This window comes from Manihot esculenta, chromosome 14 (assembly GCF_001659605.2).
Source record: "Manihot esculenta cultivar AM560-2 chromosome 14, M.esculenta_v8, whole genome shotgun sequence".
In the NCBI taxonomy this organism is placed as follows: Eukaryota; Viridiplantae; Streptophyta; class Magnoliopsida; order Malpighiales; family Euphorbiaceae; genus Manihot; species Manihot esculenta.
Window position 1 is genome coordinate 20269078 of NC_035174.2, and position 26353 is coordinate 20295430.

Genomic DNA, 26353 nt, shown 5'->3' on the forward strand with positions numbered 1-26353 from the left:
GATAGTTTAATTTTGAAAACATTTAAATAAAAATTTAAAATTTATTATATAATGAGTAATCAGGAAGCAATGAAATTGTAATTGAGGTGCGGTAGGACTCACCATTTGCTTCTTATAACAAATTACGAAAATCCTCATTTTATCACTATAAAAATCTGCTAATACAAATTAGTAACGGAATTTAATCCATTATAATTAATAATATATTAGTAATAAATTTTATAATTTGTTACTAATTTTGATAATGATCTGCAATTCTATGATACAAATCTCAAATCCATACGCATAAATAGATATAAAATCCAAAAATTTGATAAACACACCTCCTATGATACCCCACACTTAAGAGAAACTGACACACCAATGATAGAAGGATTTAGATGAAAATTCGACAAATATCATAATAAATAGTTGATAAGTTAGCTAAGATTTTTGATATAATTGATGAAAGCAAATTACCACTCTCACTCAAAGCAATACACGCCAAAGACATGAAGAAGAATTCTGGAAATTTTGATTAAAAGTTTTCTCTTACAAGTGTTTTTTATCCTTATATAGTAAAGAGAAAGAAAAAAGAAATCCTAAGGCACTCTTCTTAGATTTGGCCGAACCACACACAAGACCCATATCCAATTACACTCTAAAATAACACATCAAACTCATAAGTATTAAAACATAAGTCCAAAAATATCGTTCAACACTTTAAAACTTAAAAGATAAAATATGTCCAGAATACAAGTCCAAACAAAATCAAAATAAAGCAAGTGTTTAAATAATTAAATATAACAAGCTCATCATAACAATACTGAATAAATTAGGCAGTGCCATCTCCATTACACACCTCAAGCAAGGTGAGTAGCTTAGGTGTGTCTTCAAGCTCCATGAGACATTTGTCAATGGCAAACTCAGTCAATTCTTGTGTTACTTGTTCTTGAATGTGTAAGTTTATAGCTGCTTCAAGTTTCTTAGCTTTGCTCCTTGTCACTGGTCCACTAAGAAGCACCGATGGATCTTTGCTTCCTTGATTCCCATGTGATTGTACTTACTGGTTTGTATCATTTCCTCCTTTCTCGAAAAGATTTATCCCCAAATCTACAATATGTTTAAAAGAAGATAAGTCAGACACATTAAAGGTAACACTAACTCCATACTCACCTGGCAAGTCTATTTTATTAACATTGTCATTGATTTGCTCTAAGACTTGAAATGGACCATCACATGAGCATCCAGCTTATTTTTCCTTTGATTTGGAAATCGTTCCTTTTGGAAGTACACCCAAACCCCAATCACTAGGAACAAACACCACTTTCTTCCGTTCCCTGTTTGCTCTGTCAACATACACCTTGTTCCTCTTCTCTATGTTAGACCGAGCCTTCTCATGCAAGGAACTCACCAATTCTACCTTTTTAGCACCATCTAAACTAGCAAGCTCATGTAAAGGTAAAGAAACAAGATCAAATACAGTCAGTGGGTTAAAACTATAAACAAGCTTAAAATAGAGAAAACTCTATGGAAGAATGTATGCTATTGTTATATGCAAACTCAATGAAAGGCAAGCAATCTTCCAAGTGTTCAAATTCTTACCCACTATACCTCTAAGCAAGGTACCAAGAATTCTATTTACCACCTCTGTCTGCGGATGACAAGTAGTAGAATATAAGAGTTTAGTACCCAACTTACCCCACAATACTTTTCAAAAGTGTGAAAGAAACTTTGCATCTCTATCTAACACAATTATCCTTGGCACTCAATGAAGTTGAACCACTTCCCTGAAGAACAAGTCATCTACATTAATGGCATCATCAGTTTTATAGCAAGGAACAAAGTGAGACATCTTGCTAAACCTGTCGATAACAATAAATATGCTATCTCTACCACGCCTAGTCCTAGGTAAGCCAAGCACAAAGTGTAATATCCGACTAGACTCCGGTATCGAAATTCCTACCGTCCTGTGGAATCTCGGATGTCGAAAACCTCTAGAAGGGTAAAACCATGTTTTTATGAAATGTTTTAATGTATTTTATGGTTTTAAGCAAGGAAAGAAATGAGTTTTTGTATGAAAATTAGCTTTGGAGGAAGACCTAGGTTCGGCCGTCGAACCTCAAGTTCGGCTGCCGAACATGCATGCATTTCGGGAGTGCTTTAGGCCCCCGAAGGCATGAGAGAGGGAAGTCCAGGTTCGGCCGCCGAACATGGCATGCATGCGGAGGCACGTTAGGCCCTCGAAAGTGGCCTGGCCAGCCACCTATAATGGGGTCCCCATGTCCGAACGGGTGAGCTTTTCTCCCCATTTTCGGCTAAGGTGAGTTCTCCGCCGTCCCTCATCGATTTTGAGCTTCTTCCTTCGAATCTTCATGATTTTCTTATGAGTTTTCATTTGGTTTTGAAGATTTCGAGCTTAAATCGAAGTTGTGAAGCTTGGAGACCTCAGGAACCCATCCTCCCCAAATCTCCAAGTTAGGTCACACTCTCTCTCGATCTTCAAGAGGTAAGAGTCGATCTTGAGCTCATTCTATGTTTTAAACAAGTTTTAAGACGATTCATGGGGTAGAAATGCATGTTTAGGTTAGTTGAACATTGTTAGATTTTTATGTGTGTTTATGAGCAATGTATGTTGAATATGCATGTTTGATGTGTTGTAGTTGGGGTTTAGGATAGTTTGAAGCCCCTAGGAGCTTATATGCTTGAGTTTGCATGTTGTAGAATAGGTAAATGCATATTGAATGAGTTGGGAGGCATTTGTGCATGTTTGAGGCTGAGTTTCTGCCCTTTGGAAGAACTCAGGTTCGGCAGCCGAAGGCTCTTTCGGCCGCCGAACCTGCCTTTGGTAGCATGTATCAGCTGCCGAACCCTGCCCCCGAAAGTGGACTTTCGGCTCTGGAAGGGAGTTTCGGCCGCCGAAGGTGCCGCCGAACATGCATGAGTTTCGGCTCTGGAACCCACTTTCGGCCCTGAAGGTGCCGCCGAAAGTGGCTGAGTTTCGGCTCTGGAGGGACTTTCGGCCGTCGAACCTGCCGCCGAAAGTGCCCTGTTCAGCCTTCCTTTGCATGACTTCTATGGTTGTTCTAAGATGTTTTAGGGGGTTTTTGGAGAGCAATTTAGAGTTATGTTAGTCTTTGTTTGGTACCTCATTTGAGTCCACCTGTGTAGGTTCGGACCCGAGGAACCAAGGACCTCAGCAGTGAGATAGTTGCTTCAGAGTCATTAGAGCTTCAGCCAGAGGTGAGTGGAATAACTCTTTATGTTTTTAAGCAAATAAATCAGTTCTTAACATGATTCACGCATCATGAATGCCATGAGATATACTAGGGTGCTTGCATTAGAACTCACGAATATGTTGCATTGCATATTATGTTGTGGATGTGAATGAATGTTGGATGATCCTTTAGCCCGCACTATGATATGATATGATATGGTATGGTATGGAATACCAGTGAGGCCCATTCTACGCCCCTGGCACTATGTAAGAGAAAGACCAGTGAGGCCCAGTCTATGTCCCTGGCACTATTGGAATGTGTAGTGAGCTATTGGTGACAAGTTCATCCTTAATGTGATTTGTTTGTAACGTGTTGCATTTCATGATAGCATGAAATTTAAATTGAATGTTTATTTATTCTGCTCACTGGGCTTTATAGCTCACCCCTCTCCCTTAACCCCCAGGTTTGCAGGTACAGGGTAGACTAGGAGGTCAACAGGAGTAGAATCATGTTTTATGTAATAGTTAGATGTGGACATGAATATGATGAAATGTAAAAGTATAGTATAGAAATGTAATGTAATGATGCTTATTGAAGTTAGAGTTGTGCTTGACCATAGTATGTTGTTAATCCCTCTTTAGTACATGATCTTAAATGTTTAATGATGATTATTGTAAACCAAGCTTAATGTATGTTATGTTACCCCATTGGAGTATTTGATGAGGACTCCAGTGAGAGGTTTTATGTTATGATTTGTGCATGCACAGGTTAAGCTTGGTGAAGGAATGCATGAATGAACGAATGAATGAATAAATGAGAAAGTTTTAATTTTTTATGTAATTGTTGATCATGTATGGGATTATACAGGTATACAGGATGTATGTTAGGCTTGCTACGGGTCCCGGCGGCCTTAAGCCGATCTGGATCCTAGCGCCGGTAGCGGTCCGATTTTCGGGTCGTTACACAAAGTCCATAGAAATATCCATCCAAGGTGAACTAGGAACATGTAAAGGTATATAAAGACCATGAGGCATAAACTTAGACTTTGCTTGTCTACATTGTAATATCCGGCTAGACTCCGGCGTCGGAATTCCAATCTTTCAACGGAATCTCCATTGGAACCCGGAATCTCGAAGCTGGAATCTCCTTAAGAAGGGTAAAATGAGATTTTTATTAAATGAATTTTGAAAATTTTGAGGTTTTAAGAAAGAAAGAAAAGAGTTTTGAAGAAAATAGTTTTGGAGGAGAAGTTCGACCGTTGAAGGTGGTGCCGCCGCGGGACCTCCCCTTTCGGCCCCAGAAGGTGATTTCGTCTAACCACCTATAAGCGGCCTTCAGCCCGAAAATGAGAGAGCTTTCTCTCCATTTTCGGGCATAGGTAGGTTCATGCCCTCCCTTTGTTATTTTTGTTGTTTTTCCTTCAAATCTTTCAGAAATTCATGAGTTTTGCCTTGTTTTTGAATATTTGAACTTTAATCCAAGTTTTGAAACCTTGGAGATCTCCGGAGACCGTGTTACCTCATCTCCACGTTGGGGTTGCTGTCACCTTTAGATCTCCAAGAGGTAAGCCTAAATCCTTGTTTTTCTTATGTTTTAATCAAGTTTTAAGAAGGGGTAAAGGGTTAAAAAAATGCATGAAATGGTTAGATATAGAGTTATAGGGTTTGATTTGGGTTTTTAGTGAATGTTTGCTCTTGTGTTATTTTTATTGTTGCTTGTTGGGAAATAGACTAGTTTCTATGTCCCTCATGCATGTTTGAGTGAGTATGCATGTTTTTGAGAAGTTTGGTGTGAGGATTGGAGAGTTTTGTGGCTGTATGCATAGGGCAGAATCGAGTTCTGTCTTGCTGGAGAACCCAGGTTCGGCCGCCGAACCTGCTTGTGGAGCCAGCCTTTTGGTCGCCTAACCTGCCCCCGAAAGCATGGACTTTCGGATCTGTGAAGGGGTTTAGGCCGCTGAACCTGCCCCCGAAGGTTACTGACTTTCGGATTTGTGTGGAGTTTAGGCTGCCGAACCTGCTTCCGAAAGTCCCTGACTTTTGGATCTGTGAAGGACCTTCGGTCGTCGAACCTGCCGCCGAAAGTCTCCTGTCCAGCCTTCCTTTGCTTGTTTTATGTGCATGTTCTAGTATGTTTAAGGGGAATTTTTGGAGAGTTGTTTAGAGTCATGTAATAGTTATGTTTAGTCCCTCATTTGAATCCATCTATGTAGGATCGGACCTGGGAGATCGTAGAGGCCTTCAATGAGTTAGCTGCGTCATTGTTAGGCAAGCGTCAGCCAGAGGTAAGCAGAACTAAACTAATCTATGGTTTTAAAGTAATCAAACTTTTTAATCATGTTCATGCATCACGAATACCATGTTTTATGTATTAGGATATTTGCATTAGAATTCACGAATATGATGCATTGCATAATTTCTTGTTGATGTGGATGGATATTGGATGACCCACTAGCCCTCGAGATAATACGATATGATACGGTACGGAAGTCCAGGTGAGGCCCATTCTACGCCCCTGCCAATATGTAAGGGAAAGTCCAGGTGAGGCCCATTCTACGCCCCTAGCATTATGGATATGTTATGTTATGTTTAAGCGAAAGTCCTGAGAAGCTCCGTCAAGGGCCGGACACATTGGATTATGTAGAGGGTTACTGGTGACAAGTCCATCTTGATGTGAATTGTTTGTGTTGTGATGCATTTCATATGAGCATATGTTTATTAAACTGTTTTTATGTTCTGTTCACTAGGCTCTTGTAGCTTATCCCTTTTCCCTAACCCCAGGCTTGCATGATCAAGGATAGCAGGGGAGTCGGCATAGTAGATGGTATAAGTTATGTAATAGTATAGTGTGGACATGTAAATTTTAATGGATTAGAATTATGCTTTGCCCTAGTTTTTGTCCTTGTAATCCCTGTTAACATGATCTTTATATAAAAGTTTTAATTATGAGGTATGTTTGAACCAAACTTGAGGCATGTGATGTTTACCATACTAGAGCATTTGATGAGGTCTCTAGTATGGGTTTTATGTTTACAGTTTTGATACATGTACAGGTTGAGCTTGGTTTCATAGAATGTTTAAGTTTTTGTTATTATGTATGATCAGGTATGGGATTTTAACAGGTATACAAGATGTATAGTAGGCTTGCTATGGGTTCCGGCGACCTTAAGTTGATCTGAATCCTAACGCCGGTAGCGGTCCAGTTTTCGGGTCGTTACACACATCCAATGCAAGAAGTATACACTTTCTCAATATCTTTACGCATAGAAGGCTAATAAAAATGCTCAAATAAAGTGTCATAAGTCTTATGTACTCCAAAATGCCCCATCAAACTCCCACAATGAGATTCGAGCACAAGCAAATCACGTATAGAGCATCTAGGCACACACAATTTCTTACCCTCAAATAAGTAACCATCATGCCTATAAAAAGAGTTAAAAGCTCCATGCTCACAAGTCATAAGCGCATTATCGAAATCAGCATCATTAATGTACAAGTCCTTAACATGCTCAAAACCAAACTATGTAGAACTCAAAGCATTAATTAAAGCATACCTCCTAGACAAAGCATCTACAACCACATTGTCTTTTCCATGCTTATACTTAATCACATATGGAAATTGTTCAACAAACTCAACCCACTTACTATACCTCTTATTCAACTTGCCTTATCCCTTCAAGTGCTTTAAGGACTCATGATCCGTATGTATCACAAACTCCTTAGGCAGGAGATAGTATTGCCACACGTCCAGTGCTCTCACCAAGGCGTACAACTCCTTATCGTAGGTTGAGTAATTGAGTTGTGCTACATTCAACTTCTCGTTGAAATAGGCTATTGATTTCTTCTCTTGCATCAACTTGTGCTACATTCAACTTCTCGTCGAAATAGGCTATTGATTTATTCTCTTGCATCAACACAATTCCAATACCTATGCCAGAAGTATCACACTCAATTTCAAAACTTTTATCAAAGTTAGGTAAAGATAATATAGAAGCGGATGTTAACTTCCTTTTTAAGCAGTCAAAAGCTTTCTATTACTCCTCTCCCTACTTAAACCCAACTTCTTGATAATTTCTATGAGTGGTGCTACAATAGTAGAGAAATTCTGCACAAACCTCTCATAAAAGCTGGCAAGGCCATGAAAGCTCCTCACATCTAAAAAAGATTTAGGAATAGGCCACCCCTTTATAGCTTTCACCTTCTCTTCATCTACCTCAATTCCCTGTGCACTCACAATAAAACTAAGGAAAATAAGTCTATCTATACAAAAATGTGCATTTCTTAAGTTTAATATACAAGCTTTCTTGCACCAAAACCTGCAAAAACAAAATAACATGCTCAATATCTTCATCAAGAGACCTGATATAGATCAAGATATCATCAAAATAAACAACTACAAATTTTTTCAAGTATGCACGCAACACATGGTTCATCTGTATCATAAATGTACTAGGTGCATTCAACAAACCAAAAGGCATAACTAACTATTCATACAAACCATACTTAGTCTTAAAAGCAATTTTCCATTCATCACTAGATTTCATCCTAATCTGATGATATCCACTTATAATATCAATTTTAGTAAAGTACCTGGCATCATAAAGCTCATCTAATGCTTCGTCTAGCCGAAATATAGGATGCTTGTACTTCACTGTGATCTTGTTAACTGCTCTACAATCAACACACATTTGCCAAGTGCTATCCTTCTTTGGAATAAGCAGCATAGGAACATCACATGGACTTAAACTCTCTCTCACCAATCCCTTCTCCATAAGCTCGTCAACTTGCCTTTGCATCTCCTTAGAATTGTGAACACAACTCTTATAACTTGAATTTTTAAAATCCATATGTTACTTCTTTAATTGGTTTTGAAAGAATTTTTTTTATTAGTATGTCGCTGTATACAAAAGATTATTGCAGTATTGCTTATAGAATCTATACTTTGTTGACTAGCTATGTGCCTTCGGTTCTCAAGTGAAAATACACTTGAAGGGAACTGATAGGGAAACCGTTCAACTACAGCATATGAGTTTTCAATTTATTTTTTCATTTCATGTTGACAAGTTGTGGAGTCAGGACACTAGTGAAAAACTTGTGAAAATAATCAAGAGTGTAATACTCGGCTAAACTCCGGCGTCGGAATTCCCACTTTCCGACGGAATCTCCATCGGAATCCAGAATCTTAAAACTGGAATCTTTAGAAGGGTAAAATAAGATTTTCATAAAATAAACTTTTATTTGGTTTTATTATTGGATTTATGTTAAGGAAATAAAAGAGAAAAGAGTTTTAGAGGAATCCCTAGGTTCGGCCGCCAAAGGTGGTTCCTCCAGCCACCTATAAGAGGCCTTTAGCCTGAAAATGAGAGAGCTTCCTCTCCATTTTCGGGTAGAGGTAAGTACATGCCCTTCCTTTGATGTTCTTGCTGAAATCCCTTCAAATCTCTCAGAGAATTCATGAGTTTTGTTTTTTTAGATTTGAGTTTGAATCTAAAGTTTTAAACCTTGGAAACCTCTAGAGATCGTTTTCACTCATCTCCAAGTTTGGGTTGTTGTCACCTTTGTGTCTCAAAGCGGTAAGTTTGAATCTTTGCTTTTTTTCTATTTTCTAAAAGTTTTCAGCAAGTTTTAAAGGGGTTTAAGAGTTATTGATGCATGCAAATTGTTAAATCTGAAGTTTAGGGTTTGGGTTAGGGTTGATGATGAATGTTTCCTCTTGTGTTGTTGTTGATGCATGATGGGGATTAGCCAAGTCTTAGATGCTCCTTAGGCGTGTTGAGTATGTATGGTTGTTCTTTTAGCTGTGTGTGAGAAACGAAGCTTTTGGTGACTGTGTGCATAGGGCAATATCGGGTTCTGCCTGAACTGGAGAACCTAGGTTCGGCCGCCGAACTTGCAGATAGAGGCAGCCTTTTGGCTGCCTAAACTACCCCCAAAAGTTACTGACTTTCGGATCTGTGAAGGGGTTTAGGCCGCGAACCTGCCCTCGAAAGTCCTTGACTTTCAGATTTGTAAGGGACCTTCGGCCGCCGAACTTGCCACCGAAAGTCCCCTGCTCAGCCTTTTTCTATTTCCTTTATATACATGTTCTGGTATGTTTCTAGGGGTTTCTTGGGGAGTCGTTTAGAGTTTTGTAAAAGTTATGTTTGGTCTCTCATTTGAGTCCATCTGTGTAGGATCGGACTTGGGAGACCATAGAGACCTGCAGTGAGATAGTTGAGCTAGTGTTAGGCGAGCGTCGGCTAGAGGTGAGTAGGACTAAACTGACCTATTATTTTAAAGAAATTAAACTTTTAAGCATGCTCATGTATCACGAATGTCATGTATATATATTAGGTTGTTTGCATTAGAAATCACGAATATGATGCATTGCATAATTTACTGTTGATGTGGATGGATGTTTGATGACCCACTAGCCCTCGAGTATGATATGTTACGATGGATATGGAAAGACCAGGACTTGCCCATTCTACGCTCCTGGTATTATGGATATATTATGATATGTTTAAGAGGAAGTTCTGAGGAGCACCCGTCGTAGGCCGAGAACTATTGGAATTTGTAGAGGGTTACTGGTGACAAATCCATCTTGATGTGAATTATTTGTATTGTGACGCATTTCATTCGATCATATGTTTATTAAACTGTTTTTATGTTCTGGTCACTAGGCTCTTGTAGCTTATCCTTTTTCCCTAATCCCAGGTTTGCTCGGAGAAGTCGGTTGAGTTGTTGATATAACCCTTTGTAATAGTATAGATGTGGACATGTATTATTTTATGGTTGTAGAATTGTGCTTTGCCCTAGTTTTTGTCCTTGTAATCCTTGTTTATATGATTCTTATGTAAAAGTTTTAAGTATGAGTTATATTTAAACTAAGCTTTAGGCATGTAATGTTTACCATATTAGAGCATTTGATGAGGGCTCTAGTATGGGTTTATGTTTTCAGTTTTGATGCATGCACAGGTCGAGCTTTAGTTCATGGAATGTTTATCTTTTTGTTATATTATGTGATCATGTATGAGATTTTATCAAGTGTACCAGGATGTATAGTAGGCTTGCTACGGGCTCCGGCGACCTTAAATCGATCTGAACCCTAGCGCCGGTAGCAGTCTGGTTCCCGAGTCGTTACGAAGAGAGTTTATTTTCTTGGATAAATCATCAAATGTGTTAGCAAGCATATATTGCAATCATTAGTTGGTGATATGGATAGGGCTTCGACATGCCATTCTATGGCGGCTGGGGCTGGTAGCCATTTTCATTCTTTGTACCAGGTCCTAGTGTTGCTATTGTTGGAGGTGGATTAGAAACCTTGACAATTTGTATGCTTCTTGCTGCTGTTGCTATTGCTGCTATGACCAGGAAAACTTTTTGATGGTTCGATCAAACAAATAGAGATGTACAATATATTTTTTAGTGGCCATAACACATTCTGAGTTGGTGCATTATTGTAATTCAGAAGGTTTCTGTAACATACTATATGATGAGAGACCGACTTAAATTGATATTCTTACCTTTTATAATTAATTGATAGTATTTTGGATATGCTCTAATAAGTTGCAGTATTTTTAAATTAGTCGTTTATCCGCACGTTGTGCAAATATTAAAATATTTTATATACAATCTATTATCATAAAACAAAAAAAAAATTATAGAGGAGAATTAGAAATCCAACTAATTAATATACATTATTTTCAATTCTAGAATAAGAAATTTAAAGAACTCAAATATTAATCAAATATAAAATTATGCATCAACAAATTTAATTGTATAAAAAAAATTTAAAAAGTTTAGTACTTATTGATGCTACACGAGAATTTCCCAAAGTAAGTAGTGAACTATCACCATAAGACAGGGCCATGTGACAAGGACTTGATAAGCTGATAAATGGTCTCACTCGTAGAAAGGAAGACATGGATGCCCGACTCCTCATGAAGACAACAACATCCATTATTCCCAGAGTCAAGAGAAAAGACCCGGTCTTAGAACAGGTCAGTCTCAGGCTGGACAGACTCGCCCTTTCAACGTTTGGCAAGTCTTCAGAAGGAAGTTACCGTTATTAGTTACAATTTAGCTGATCTCCTTTACGCCTGTGATCATGGGATTCTCGATCAATTAGCCGATAATATCTCTTACCAGCAAGCTAGCCACATCATCGTCGAATTATTAGAAAATACTATATTTATCTCCATCTTCTTACAATATATAAGGAGAACGATCCCAGAAACCAAGGTACGCTATTCTCCCACACAAATACCCTCAAGTTCTTTATTCACCATCTTCTTCAGTTTTCTGACTTGAGTATCGGAGTAGCTGCCGTAGGCACCCACCACCTCACATTCTCTTCCTTACAAGTTTAGGCAATCGCAACACAGAAGCTCAACTGTACTCCAGCCACGTCATCATCTTTCAGTCTTAGCAACATCATTGGTTTCGCTGCTGGGAAGATCCGTTGAATTCTTTTTGTTCATTTGGATTAAAATCGGTTTCTTATCTCTTTTCTCTAAAAAAGAAATCCCTTTTTTATCGCTCGAAATGGCTGACAACTCAAAGATATTTTTGCCTCGTTCTATATTAAATATGTGTTCAGGATTTTTGATTACAAATTGATCTTGAATTTCGCATCAATGCATTATACCAAAAATGTAATATTACCATTAACTATACAGAAGAAAGTATTTGTCCTACATATTATAAATATCATAATTGATAAATCTTATTATATTTTATAATAATTTTAAATTAAAAATTTGAAATAATCGTAAACTTATTTATTATTTTTTAATCAATTAAAATAAAAGTAATTTATAATAAATATAAATATAATTATTTTAGATAATTTTATTATATACTACTATTCTCACTTTAATATATAGTATAAATTATTGTAAACTAAAAAATAATAAAAAATTATATGATTTATCATAAATAATAATTCAATTAAATTACTATTTGATTAAATAATTTTATTTTATTTTTAAAGGTAATATATTATAAAATTTTACTTTTCTTAGAATATTAAAGTAGGCTATTTTTTATTAATATTATTATAAATATTTTAATACTTTTTACAAAACTTGCTTAATTAAAAGAAAAAAAAATTCTATGAAATCATTATAGTTTTCATATCATTTTTTTATAAAAAAAAAAATTGTATATAAGAATTTAAATAGAAAAAGGTTAAGAGTTTGAAATTTATATAAATTATGCAATTAATTTAATTAATAAAATTTAAATTAAATTTTTTAAAAAATATTGAATTATCTATCTAATAAAATTTATTATTTTTTGTTAAAACTAATTTACATGAAATTTTACTAAAATTATCTATTAAACAATCTCATTAATAAAACTGTAAAAATATTATTTAATTCTGTAACATTTAAAATTATGATAAATTTAAAAATTAAAATAATCTCTTTTGAATATTATTTTAAATTCATTAATAAAATTAAAACAACCTCATTAAATAAAACTACAAAAATATTTAAGTAAATTTATATGTTTCTTATTTAAGTAAATTTAGGTATTTTTCTCCCTTGGATTATAAAAAAAATATTTAAGTCTTTTAGGCCACGTACCCAGATATTAATTCTGTTTTGCAAAAATTCTCTAAAGTATTTTATAACGGTTAACTGAGCATTAAGCCTTGCAAGGTGTGCATTACCTTTTTTGGACAAAAAATGGTGGTCATCAGATTCATAGTTTGGATGGGAGGTAGTCCCTTAGCTAATTATTTAAATTGTTGGTAGTAATGAGAGCACACACAAAATAAAAATAAATCTAATAATAAATATGTAAAATATGTATTTTCATTACAAAATATCACAAGGGAAGAAAGGACTTCAGTATCCCTCGCAAGTCCCTATTATATCAAAATTTTCTAAATTATGTCATAGCAGAGACCTGGTTGGCGGGGTTCTCCTCAACCTCTCGCTTGACCTCATCCTCAGAGAAAATGTAGTTTGTTTAGGAAAAACTGCATGAAGGGGACTGTTTCTCCAACTATTTTCTTAGCCTGCCTCATAATCAATCTTGCACAATCCAACCCCTCCTCCTAGAGATTGTGGCATTGAAAAGCCATTATAATTGGACTGGTTGCAGTCCTTGATCAATACACAGAGCTGAGCAATGTGCTTGTACCTTTATGAAAACCTGCATTCAGCTGCTTTTCGTAGACTATGATGTTATCCTCCGCACCAATCTAGTTATCCTTAGGAAAAAAAAAAGAAAATACCCCAATTCATTTCTTTCACAAATGACAATGGTAAGAAAAAGAAGAGAAAGGAGGGTTCTTATATAGTGGAATAACCGACAAACCTTTAAATATGACTCGAGAAATAAAGCAACCATCATGACCAAAGGCAGACAAAACGATACAAACAGTAAAAGACCAGCCAAATTGTGCCATGTGTCCCAAACTAAAAAGACAAACCGTTACTTTCGAACATGAAGAATCGAAGACTAGCGGGGGAACGTCTGATACTACATAACAATCATCAAAAGTAAGTCATAAGTTGTCACCACAGAACAGGTTCACATGACAACTATTTGATAAGTGAGTAACGCGGTTCTGCCCAAGAAAAGGAAGACCCGGATACCTTAGCACCTGATTCATAATCAAGACTCGCCCTTCTCTGAATAGGACGAATCTCGATACAAAGTTATCGTTATTAGGCATAATCCAGCATATTCCCATTACGCTTGTAATTGTGGGATCACTAACCTATTAGCTGCTAATATCCCTTATCAAGCAATCGTCACATCATCATCGGATTATCAGAAAATACTGTATTTATCCCTACCTTTTACGGTATAAAAAGAGAAGGATCATAGAACCAAAGGTACGCTATTCTCTTATACTATTCAAGTTCTAAGTAATTTTATTCTCTCGTCCTTCTCTTCAAGTTTACTGATTTGAGCGTCGGAGTTGTTGTCATGAACACCCACCACCTCACTTTCTCTTTCTTGCAGATTTAGCCAATCACAACACAACTTTATTTTCAAATGGTATTACTATCTAATAAAATTATTATTTTTTATTAATTTCAATTCTCGTAGAGTTTTAACTAAAATTATTTATTAAAATAATCTCATCAATAAAACTATAAAAATATTTAAATTATATGATGTAATAATTATTTTAAATATTTTATTTAATTTTTAAAATATTTTAAATAATATTAAAATTATAATAATAGTTTTTAAAATTAAAACAATCTCTTTCAATATTATTTTAAACTGATTAATAAAATTAAAACAATCTCAGCAATAAAATTATAAAAATATTTAAGTGAATTTGAGTGTTTTTCCTTTCTCATATTATAAAAAATATATATATATTTAATTTGTAAGTTTTGGACGTCCTTTTTAATATTTTCAATTTATACTTTTATTCTTTTCACGTACTATCAATTTTATAAACTTTACGACGGGCGAGGAGTATTCGGTTCAAATCGAAAAAACTGATCGAATCGAATCGATTTAAAATTTTAGTTCAGTTTTTTATATATTTCGGTTCGGTTCGGTTCGATTTTTAATTTCAGAAATTTCGATTATTTCGGTTCAGTTCGATTTTGATAAAAAAAAAATTAAAAAAACCGAACCGAACCAATTAGTGATAATAATATATTTTTTCAATAATATAGAGAAATTAAATCATATTAAAATTAAAATATTTTAATTAAATTTTAAAATATTAAAAATAAAGTATAAAAAATAAAAAAATTATTAAAAATCGAAACCGATTAAACCGAACCGAATCGAATCGAATCAGACCGGTTCAGTTCGATTCGGTTTCTAATCAAAATCGGTTCGGTTCGATTTTCATAAACACTAAAATTTTGATTTTCAGTTTATTCAGTTCGGTTTGATTTTAAATTGAACCGACCGAATGCTCACCCCTAAACTTTACATTATATTCCACACAACTAAAAAAATCAACAAATATAGCTGTAAATTAAAAAAAAAAAATCGATTGCTTTGATTTTTCAATTATAACCTATTTAAGCGGCATAAGATGGCTTGGTTAATGCCAGCCCAAAACAAACGAATAAAAAGCCCATTTAAAGAAAAAAAACTTACCACCAAAAGTACCAGAAATCCCACGTGGCACCATTCCTTTCTCAGCTTTCTATCCACAAGCTCTGCCAAATTTCTTCTATCTTCACCATTCTTAGCCAATCCAAAATCTCCCCATTACCGTTCCCACAATGACCAGAAAAACAAATTTAAAAACAGAAACAATCAGGTTAAAGCTTGAGACGCCATACTAACATCTCTCACTGAGAATCTGGCATTGATTTTTGCTGCCAATACTGTCTAATCCAAATGGAAATTGATTGCCTTTAGCAGCAACATTCAACAGTTGTTTCAGTGTACTGAATCTTTGAAGAAATTGCATTATCATCTAGCTACTCCAATGTTGAACCCTTCTCTGTCTTTATCCAGAAGAACCCACCATTTCCCACTTTTCAAGGTAATACTTTTTCTTTTATGTTAAATAATGGGAAAAATCTTTAGGCTGATTGCTGTATTCTGATTTTCATATTTCTATGTTTCTGAGTAGAATCAAATTTTGGGCTCTTGTGGATTTTCTTCAAGGAAGAGTGCTTTCCTTAGGGGACAATTTCATAGCAGACACTTTTTCTCCTTCAAGCTTAACCCAAATCCAAGGAAATTTGCAGGTAATTGTGATGTAATTGCTTTTCTTGGTCTACTTCGAGTAAATCCAAATGGATTTATTGATTATGAATCTGTATATTGACCAGTTAATTCTTTATGCTTTATTGGGTTGCTGGTTTTCTGATATGAAATTTTCACTGTATTGTTTCATGGGAAATCATGTTGTTGAGAAATTCTTGCTTAAATTTCTGTGGGGACTAAATTTGTAAAAATATTAATTTAAATGATTTGAAAAAAGAAAAAAGAGTTAATGGCTGCAGCAGTGCTAGTGGAACTTCATTGCAGTGTTCTTTGCTTTTTTATATTCATTTGCATCATCTAAGGCTTTCTTTGATTAGCTTCTCTTTTGCTGGTTTGGAAGCGAACCGAAAAAAGCAAAAAAATTACGTTTCATGAAAAGAAAAATGAATTTCTTGTTATAAATGTTTTCTTTTTCTCAAATTTTCTTTTCTTACTTGAAGCACAATTCATATACTTATCATTAATACTTTCTTGCTATCTTTTCTCTTGCTAAAATAAATTGGAAAAAGTAACTTTCAGGAATTAAAAAAAAATAAAGGGCAAAAAATTGAAGCAAATGGAGCCTAAATTCAAGTGAATTTACTTGCTTTACCTTCCGTCCGGCATTTTTCTAACAATTCTCTTATTTGAAATGAAAGAACTAAATTCGTTTTAATTTTAAAAAAATTTATTTTAAAAGAAAATTAAAATCATGTATGATTTTGCAATAATTTATTTGAATTATTTTCTTACAAAATAAACCATACTGAAAGTTTGCTTAGTTTTAAGAAGTGAGATGATAACCTAAAATCTACTTTGATAGACATGATCTAAATATGATAACATCCCACTTAGGATCCGATCATATGATTTTTTATAATGATCCCATGTTAAATGACAGAGTACTCTCTCAAGAATTTTAAGATGTTCTAGGATATTATTGAACACAAATATATATAAACAAAGCACAGGTACAAACACTTACTGTTTATTTCCTCAATTTTCTCATAATCTAAGCTTATAATAGCATATATATGATTGAAATTTAAGTGCAAAAATTTGATTGAGATTGTAACTGTTGTGTTGTTTATATAATTTGAAGGACTTGTGGTTTCACCAAGTTGTGTCCTTCCATTAACTGAAGAAAATGTTGAGAAGGTTTTGGATGAGGTTCGGCCTGGCTTGATGGCTGATGGAGGCAATGTAGTTTTACATGAGATAGATGGTCTTGTTGTAGTGTTAAAGCTACAAGGAGCATGTGGATCATGTCCAAGTTCTACAATGACACTAAAGATGGGAATCGAAACTCGGCTACGGGATAAAATACCAGAAATCATGTCTGTGGAGCAGATTGTGGATACTGAAACAGGACTGGAGCTAAATGAGGAAAATGTTGAAAAGGTAACAAAAAGTAGTGTTATTCTTATTTCGAGTCATTTGGCACTGCTTACGTTGGACGTTTAGAGTGAAAAATACACTTGATAATGATTAAGGTCTTGTATTCTGAGTTTAGATATAGAGATTAATTGGAAATTGCATTTGATAAGAATGATTACAATATCCTTCATTTTGTGGCTGCCTATAAAAAACTACTGCACCTGAACCTGAAGTTTCCACATTTTGTCAGGAAGTTTTAGTTTCATGCTTTTGGTTATGTTGTTAGAAAGTGCAGTTGCAGTCTAAATTCCAAGTTTAGACATAGAGATTAGAGAATATATTTGATGTGAATCATCACAGAATCATTCCTTATGTGGCTGCTTGCAGCAAACTATTGAATCCGAAGTTTCAACATTTTGTCCAAAATATTCTCTTAGTGTTGAATCCCCGTATCTGTTTGTTTGTTGCATGCCATTAGTACACTGGAATCTAAGAATCATGTAAAATATTGAGAGTAAACTAGTAAAACCTACATATTATTCCCTACATTCTTAAAAACCAGCTATTTAGTCCCTGTGATCTTTTAAAAACCAATAAATGAGTTACTATCCTACAAATACAGTTAAGCCACCCTTGTAGGGCTAATTTGTTCTATGTATTAAACTACAGGCGCTAAATTATTAGAAGGTAAGAAACTATAGAGACTAAATTGTGAATAAAATAAAAGAATCCTAACTGTATTTCTCATGGCAATTACTAATTTGTTAATTTTTTAAAATTACAAGGACTAAATAGCTAGCTTTTAGAAATACAAGAATTAATGTGTCAATTTCACTAAACTATAGAAACTAAATTTAAGTTCTCCCAAGTATCAAATGTGCCAGTTAATTTTGGTTTCAGAACATTTGATAGGAAAATGCAATGATTGGGAGTAATAAGAAATATGACCTGTAGAGTGAAAACATCTTTGGTAATTTTCTTTAACATAGAGTTTCTTGTTTTCTTTTTGAGGAACCTCGATTATGAACACACATTACATTGCTAAAAATCTCAATTAATTTTGATCTGTTAGTTTCCTCCATGGAGCAATATAACAGAGTATTATGTATTTAAGCTGGAAGATGCATGTCGTACCAATTAAATCCTGAAATTCATAGCTTTCAGGTTCTTGCTGAGATTAGACCATACCTGGCTGGGACAGGAGGTGGAGTTCTTGAACTTGTTCAAATCAATGATTATGTCGTCAAGGTTAGGCTCAGTGGGCCTGCAGCTGAAGTTATGACTGTTCGAGTTGCTCTGATACAAAAGTTGAGAGATAAGATACCTGCCATTGCAGCTGTACAGCTGATAGATTGACAAAGGAATGGTGAGAATTATGAAAGGAAAAATAGAAAGCTATAGAATCTTATGTTAAGAGTATTCATATTCTTTATTGAAGAGTTTGATTTTGGCTGTAAGATAAATTTCTAACCTGGAAAATTGTTTGAGTCCTGATAGAATATAGTACTTGTTATTATGCCTCAGTTGATGAAATAATTTCATATTTGTTGAAAACTTTCCTGGGAATGGTATTTGATGGAATTTTTATATAACTATTAGAAGGAGATCATTTATTTGTGGTGATGTAATTATTCTGGATTAGACGAAGTACTTTATTATATTAACTGTTAAATTTGGGTCAGGCCTAAATCACGCCATAGGGCGCCCAACATCGGATAGGGAGACTCTGATATCATGTTAAATTTGGATCAGGCCTAACTCATTCTAAAAGCTAGCTCAAAGGGGATGAGTGCCTATGGCTCATATAAGGTCATATAAGTTGCACATTACCCCTTTCCACAACCAATGTGGGATTCAACAAATGTGCCCCTTATATGAGGAATACGCAATCCTCCTCTTTGAGCTAGCTTTTGGGGTGAGTTAGGTCTGGTCCAAATTTAACTTGGTATCAGAGCCTCCCATCCGATGTTGGGCGCCCCATAAATGTGCCACGCAACAGTACAAATTCTGGACGTGGGGTGTGTTGAATCCACATCGATTGTGAAAATGGGTAATGTGCCCCTCATACGGGCCATAGATACTCCTCCCCTTTGAGCTAGCTTTTGGGGTGAATAAGGCCTGATCCAAATTTAAGATTAACTATTATCGCAAAGGTTGATAGTTTTAATATTCCATTTGCATTGCACGGAAAGAGTGAGAATACGGAAAGAGGGGAAGGAAATGAAAAATTACTAGACCCGTGAACAAGACTTATAGATTACAACGAATTAGCCTAGAAACAATTATACCCTGCATATCCGAAGCTAGCAGTTACACAACTTAAGGAGAAGGAGAGATAAGAACATAAATCCCCTTATGAGCTTGAATAGCCAAATTAGCTAACTTATCAGCTACTTGATAAGCTTCCTTTTTGTTTTTGTAATTTTAATTATATCTATTATTTAGTTTACATGACAAAAATTTAAACAGGTTTATTATCGATTTCTTCCATAAAAAGATAAAATAGCTTGATTTTATAAAAATTTTAAAAACATTTTAATTGAGTAATTTTGAGATAAAAATAAATTAGTGAATTTTTTAAAAAATCTTAGGGACTTCGATAATAAAAAGTAAGGCATGTCATTCTCTGGCATTAAAGACTGCCTGATAACGCTGCTGATAAAGATCAGCAGTTTATGAAATACACTGCAGGAACAGATTGATCAATATTTGTCCAAGAGATAGAGATTTTCAATCTTAATTTTGTGTCTTTCATTAATTAATAAATGGGAAATTACTCCATGCACCGCATCGCTATTGACTAGAAATTTCTGATAATCTTAACAGAATATCTTCTGCCTTCTCTTATCTGATACATCAAAGGTTGAGTACGAAAGTATTTGTTATGACAAATTTTCTCTCTTCATTTTCTCAGTATCAGTTAATCATAAAATGTAAAAAAGGATCAAATACTGCAATGGTGAAAAGTGATGAAAGTCTGTCTCTTGGCATCCTTATATCACATGGTATGTCATAGAAATCTTCTGAATTACAATAACGGCCTGCTTAATGTCACTTAAAATATTGTACATTTCTATTTCTTTTATCAAAACATCATAAAGTTTTTCTGATCGCTTGTAGTTGTCTTCATTTCTTGATCCAGTGAATATTCTGATCACTCGTAGTCATCTTCATTTCTTGATCCAATGAATCTCCTGATCACAGCAGCAACAGCACCAAGAAACATAAAAAGTGCCAAGGTTTCAAATCCACCACCAACAATGGCAACACTAGGACCTGGTGCAAAGAATGAAAATGGCGACCAGCCCCAGCCACCATAGAATGGAACGCCATACCCGTACCCATATCCACCAACTAAAGGTGGTGCAACTGGCGGATTCACATATATGTTGGTCCTACCAAAATAAATAAAGGGACCAAATTAGAGCAACACAATATTTGCCATCTTAATGGTAAAGTGCTTAACAAAGAGTTGTAATCCAGGCTAAAATAATACGAAGAGGAAAGGGTAGAAGAGTACTGCCTCATCACATTGGTACAGACAAGACTAAAATGAAGTATTGGTTGGATTCTCTTGATGTTTTTACTAGAAAACAGGGAGCTCTAATCTCATTTCCATAAAAGGCATAACTTTTGCAGGATATTGCAGTTGTACTGCACCAGTTACATCAAAAGTTGCACCTGTTTCTCATTTTCCAAGTTAAACATTTTCTTCAGTCGAGTGGAAGCTTTCCCACAGGGCAAATCCTTTCTTAATTATAAAATAATCACATTTAAACAACTCTTACCACACAAAAGAATGCAAGCTACACAACTAAATCTCAGCAGCAAGAAATAACTCGGCATGGCATCCAATGCAACTGCACCAATGGCTAGAAATGACAAAAGCGTATCAATCCAATCAAATATGCAATAGTGGGTACGCTAATCATAAGCTAAGATGAAAAAAAATATTAAAGAAAAAAAACACTGAAACCCATATGCCAAAGTTGAATGCTGACAACAAATAGTTTTTCTATTATTTCCCGTCCATTGTACTTCCACTTGAGGACCAAAGGCACCTAGCTAAGTAAAGATTCTATAAGAATACTGCAATAACCTTTTTATACAGTGATGTAGAAATCCTAAATCTCATCCAAAACCAACAACAAAAGTTAAAAATTTGAGTTTTGAGTGATGTATTCTCAATTCTGGTCTACCACTAGAACTACAATGAGATCATAATCTAGTGCCCGCGTAACAAGTCTCACAGATACCACATAGGGCACAACAAACAAGTAAAGGTTGCACCAACTTAGTCTCTTAATATCATTGTATTTTCTGCAGCAAAACCAGAAATTTTCCCATATAAGGGATTATCTCCCTTCTCGCATTCTCTAATTGTATGATCTACATAATTTGTTATTGACATCAAAATTTGCACCTGTTTCTACTTTCCAAGTAAAAACATTTTCTTTAATCAAATGGAAGCTTTCTCACAAGGTAAATCCTTTATTTACTTTGAGAAATAATCACACATAAGCAACTCTAATCATACAAAAAGTTAAAATTGATTCTAAGTGGAGACCTAGGAGCTCATGCCTTGAAGAAAACAATCACTGAATAAATGCAATTAAAAAAATGTGATATACCTTGAGTTACTATTGATTCTAGGTGATGACCTAGGAGCTGATGATCTGAATGCTTGTCCACCGACTCTACCACCAGATTTAGCAGCTGATGCATCATCAACAGACCCAAGTGCAAGCACCCCAGCTGCCAGTGTCACAATTGCTAGCTTTGCCAGTTTGTTCTCACTCTTTGACCTTCCAAAAATTCAGTTCAGTAAGAAACAATCCCATATAGAAGAGAAAAACACTTCATTAAAGAATCCAAAAAACTAACACAATCAACTCTCAATTACCTGCAAGAATCATTATGGTCATCTTGAGAGAGCCTACATGAGATGGTGGAGACTGCCAATCTTGTTTTGGGCTTTAGGATTAATGGGGTGAGGGCGTTGGTGAGGAAGCTTTGCTGGAATGATGCTAAGGACATGTTAGTGGAGCTACGTTACGCTGCTTCTGTCCGTGGTTTATTTGCAGTTTTGGCCAGAGAGTACTCGAGATTTTTCATTTCTTGAGGTTCTGGATCTCATAATAGTGCATGGGTTTATCCACTTCCTGATTGGAATTTGGCCACGCGGTGCAACCATAGTGGCTGGATCGAAGTTTCAAGAATCCCAAACAGAACTGGAGAAGGGGAGAGAAATATATCGGTTCAATTCGGAAACGAAACGAAATCGAAAACTTGAACAAAATCGAATGGCCTGAAATTCTAGACCGAACCAAATCAAATCCATAAATATAAACCAATCCAAGCAAAAAGTTCTTAATCCCGTAAGATTCTAAGGCCCCGTTTTGGCAGAATTTTTAACTTTTTAAAAGTGGCCTCATTTTTAGAGTATTTAGGTAAAATTTTAAAACATATTTTAATATAAGAAGTAACCTCATTTTACTTTACATAGAAATTCTTTTTGTCAAATTCCAAAAAATTAAATTATTATTTTTTAAATTTTTATATTTAATAAAATTAATAATATAATAATTCAATTTTCTTGAATTCTTATGATAATTGATTTTAAATTAAAAGTAAATCTTATTAAAATTGTTAGAATTTTATGAGAAATTATTTTAATAAAAATATATGAATTTAATTGATTTAAAATTTTAAAGTGAACTTAATTTAACCATGAAAAGAAATATAAGAATTTAATTAAATTTATTTTTAAATTAAAAAATTTTATTTATATTCTAAATAAAATATAATAATCTTTCATATTCTTTTCTATTTATCACTATTTTTCTTATTTAATAAATACACTATAATTTGTAAAAATTATGTATAAATAAATTTTATGTAATTTATAATTTATAAAATATTTTATTTTTATATAAAATGAAGCTATTAATATTATATTTAAAGATACCATGATTTATTAAATCAATCCAGCAACAAACCAAAAAGCCATTTACAACATGGACTCGACACATACAGCTTAGATTCAAAATATACAAGAAACCCAAATTTCATTCATATACAACTCAAATTCAACAAATGCCGAATGTACATTCAATGGCCAGTAGCCAAAACATCAAAAGGAAAAGCTAGAAGATCGAAGCACAGCCACAAGAACATCGAAACGCATCCACAATCCCACAGGGAATCCAGAACTTGGAGGGAAAGAAATGTGGAATCTACCTCATTGAAGCAAGAATCGAGAGTCTACTAGAAAGAGAAGGAACAGTGACATGCATGATTGACTGACCATAAATCTGCGACATCTACCGCCTTAAAGCAAGACCGACTCTTGCTTCAGTTGCCTTCAGGAAAGAATCAATAGATCGGGACAACCATCAGAAGAAGAAGGAACAAAGAAGATTTCCAGAGAAGAAAAAGAATGAGGAGGAGGAGGATAAAGAGAGAGAAATGGCTGGGAGTCGGAGCAATAGGGAAATTGGCGTGGATTTGAAATGAAGAACCTTACATTACTTCGGTTTTCTCGGTTTTTTTTTTCTCAGTTAAAACCAAATCCTCATTATGCTTTTACACATACTTAGCTCATTTCATTTATTTTATGGCTAATTTTTAAAATTAAATTATTATTTAATTTTTTAATATTATAATTATTTATACTTTTTATCCTTTAATTTAATAATTAGTTGTAATTCATATCTCATTTATTTTTTCATCTCATATGCTTTCTGTATTATTTTCTCTTTATATCACTCTATGCTTTTAGAAAGAAGAAAAAATTAATAATAGATGAATTTATAAATAAAAAAAATTAATAAAACTATAAATAATTACTATAGTTAGTGACTATAAAGGAATTTAATCTTAAAAATACTAATTATGAAATGAACCGGAGAAGATAGTAATGGTGTGTACAAAGGCTATGAAATGAACCGGAGAAGATAGTAAAGTGTGTACAAAGGCAAAAAAAAAACGACGTAGCAGCAATTCTGGTAAAACGGTGTGCAGAGGCAAAGAAAAAAGTCCTCAGCTACAAACCACGTGCACACCTACAAGAATCAATCTGAGCTGGAGAATTAGTTTATATACATTAGTGTAATTTGTTATTTAGTTAGAATAGCCAATAGTATTTTCCAGATCCTTCAAGAATTCGCGTTTTATATAAACACCTATGAGCATCCGGAATTTCTTCGTTTTCTGCAATACTAAATATAATTTTTAAAATTATTTATTACAAAATTAAATACAAGAGAAAAATACTCTCCTTAATTTTTATTTCAATTTTTTTTATTATTTTCATACTTACTTAAATTCATAGTTAAGCACAAAACAAAAAAAAAAAAGTTAATAGCAAAGCATTCCCTTCCGTATTTGCACTCTTTTACCCCTTTATAATTTTTTCAATTGAACTTTAAAATTTAGACCAATCAATCAATTCAAAAAAATATTTAAAAATAAAAATTAAAATCATAACAAAGAAAAATAAATTCAAACACACTACAAAAAAAATACAATACAAAATGGATGGTAGCATAAAAATAAGATTATGTAATACTTGATTATATTAATTTAGAGTATAATTATAATCAAATAATATCCTAACAATATAAAGGAAACAAAAATGGCAATATTAAAAAAAAAAAAAAACAAAAACTGAGAAATAGACAATTTATATTAAAATATAAGAATTTGAATTAGTACAAAACAAATCAAATATGAAACCTAAAATATTTTTGTCCAACAAAGCAATAAAGCAAAAATACTTGAATTAAATAAGAATTCTCATGTATAATTAATTTTTAAAGCCAAATTAATTATTTTGTGTCAAAAAAATTTGTTTAAAACTTTAAACATGTACAAGTAAGTGGGTGATTAAATATGACATCAAATTAATTAAAATAAGAGAAAGTCAATCCAAACGGCCCCTAAAACAATAGAATTCGAAAATTTAGGGCAAATGAAGAATTTTATTTTTTGCACAAGAAACCTCAAGTTCTAATTCAATTAGGAAAAGGAAAACAAATCAAATAAGGAGAATGATTCCAATAAGAAGAATGATTCCTCCAATATACATAAAGAATTCTCTTTCTTCTTTCTTTCTTTCTTTTTCTTTTTGATTTTCTTTCTTCTTTTTTTTATTCTCTTTCTTATGCTTTCTTTTAATTTTCTTTTTTTTTATCGAATCGATAAGAACGAAATTTAACTAATTTAACAATTAAAATTAAATTAACAAATACTCAAATAAGTTGACCCTAAATAAATTAAATTAGTACAAGACCAAAACCTCAAAAATAAAAAATGTAAGAAAACTCAAATTTAAAACCTTAAACTAAAATAAATCAGAATTTATCTTAACTTTCAATTCTAATACCAACTGACGCAGAATCCTATGGATCAAGTGCAAGAACTCTATGACAAGATGGGAAAAGCTCCAAAGATCAACAATAAACTCTCCTCTATGGCACCCAACGCAAAAGACAACAAAAACACCAATAATTGAGAATTAAGGAAACAAGACAAATGCCACAATTGAATTAATAAGTTTACCTTGATTCTTGATGCAATTGAAATGATGCAATTGGAATAATATAATCTCACACTCTCATAATAATAAAGACAGGCAAATAGCATGAACAATTTTGAATTTTGACTAAAAAGTCCCCTTGTGTAAAGGACGGCTGGACTTTATATAGGAAAAATAAATCTAACCTTAAAAAACTAAGAATAACTAAACTCTAAAGTGCCAAATAAGGCTAGATGAAATTTAGAAGCCCATAGTAGGGGGCAGCACACTAAAACCCAAAAACTAAGTCTAAACAATTAATTAAACTAGCAATACTAAAGCAAAATAAGATAGCATAAGTTTAATCTAAATAAATGGGCTTGCAAAATATATCATTAAGGCCCAAATAATATATATAACATGTTCCCCAAGGCTGCCCATGAGTTGTGCATATACCTTGCATATACTCCTTAAGTTGCACATGGATTGCACGTGTTTTTTCAAATCTACCCACTTGGTTTGATAGACTTGTACACCTTCTAATTAGACATAATGGATTTAAATCTTCATAAAAACCTTCTTTCATC

General features: G+C 33.9%; 3 protein-coding genes across 3 annotated transcripts; 1 reads left to right on the forward strand and 2 right to left on the reverse strand.

Moving 5' to 3' along the window:
• Positions 1–6467: 6467 nt before the first annotated feature.
• LOC122721799 lies at positions 6468–8043 on the reverse strand. The gene is made up of 6 exons (XM_043950723.1): positions 7787–8043; positions 7493–7555; positions 7235–7323; positions 7005–7124; positions 6751–6766; positions 6468–6618 (listed from the first exon to the last, which is right to left on the reverse strand). The coding sequence occupies exons 1-6, from the start codon at positions 8041–8043 to the stop codon at positions 6468–6470; spliced, it is 696 nt and encodes a 231-aa protein (XP_043806658.1).
• Positions 8044–15298: 7255 nt separating this feature from the next.
• Positions 15299–18876, forward strand: LOC110630918 (nifU-like protein 3, chloroplastic). Its single transcript, XM_021778565.2, has 4 exons — positions 15299–15665; positions 15756–15873; positions 16974–17272; positions 18413–18876. The coding sequence occupies exons 1-4, from the start codon at positions 15609–15611 to the stop codon at positions 18602–18604; spliced, it is 666 nt and encodes a 221-aa protein (XP_021634257.1). The 5' UTR covers positions 15299–15608; the 3' UTR covers positions 18605–18876.
• Positions 18877–20215: 1339 nt separating this feature from the next.
• Positions 20216–22378, reverse strand: LOC110630744. The gene is made up of 3 exons (XM_021778303.2): positions 22152–22378; positions 21880–22053; positions 20216–20643 (listed from the first exon to the last, which is right to left on the reverse strand). Exons 1-3 carry the CDS (start codon positions 22283–22285, stop codon positions 20403–20405), a joined length of 549 nt encoding a protein of 182 aa, XP_021633995.1. The 5' UTR covers positions 22286–22378; the 3' UTR covers positions 20216–20402.
• Between the last annotated feature and the right edge of the window lie 3975 nt (positions 22379–26353).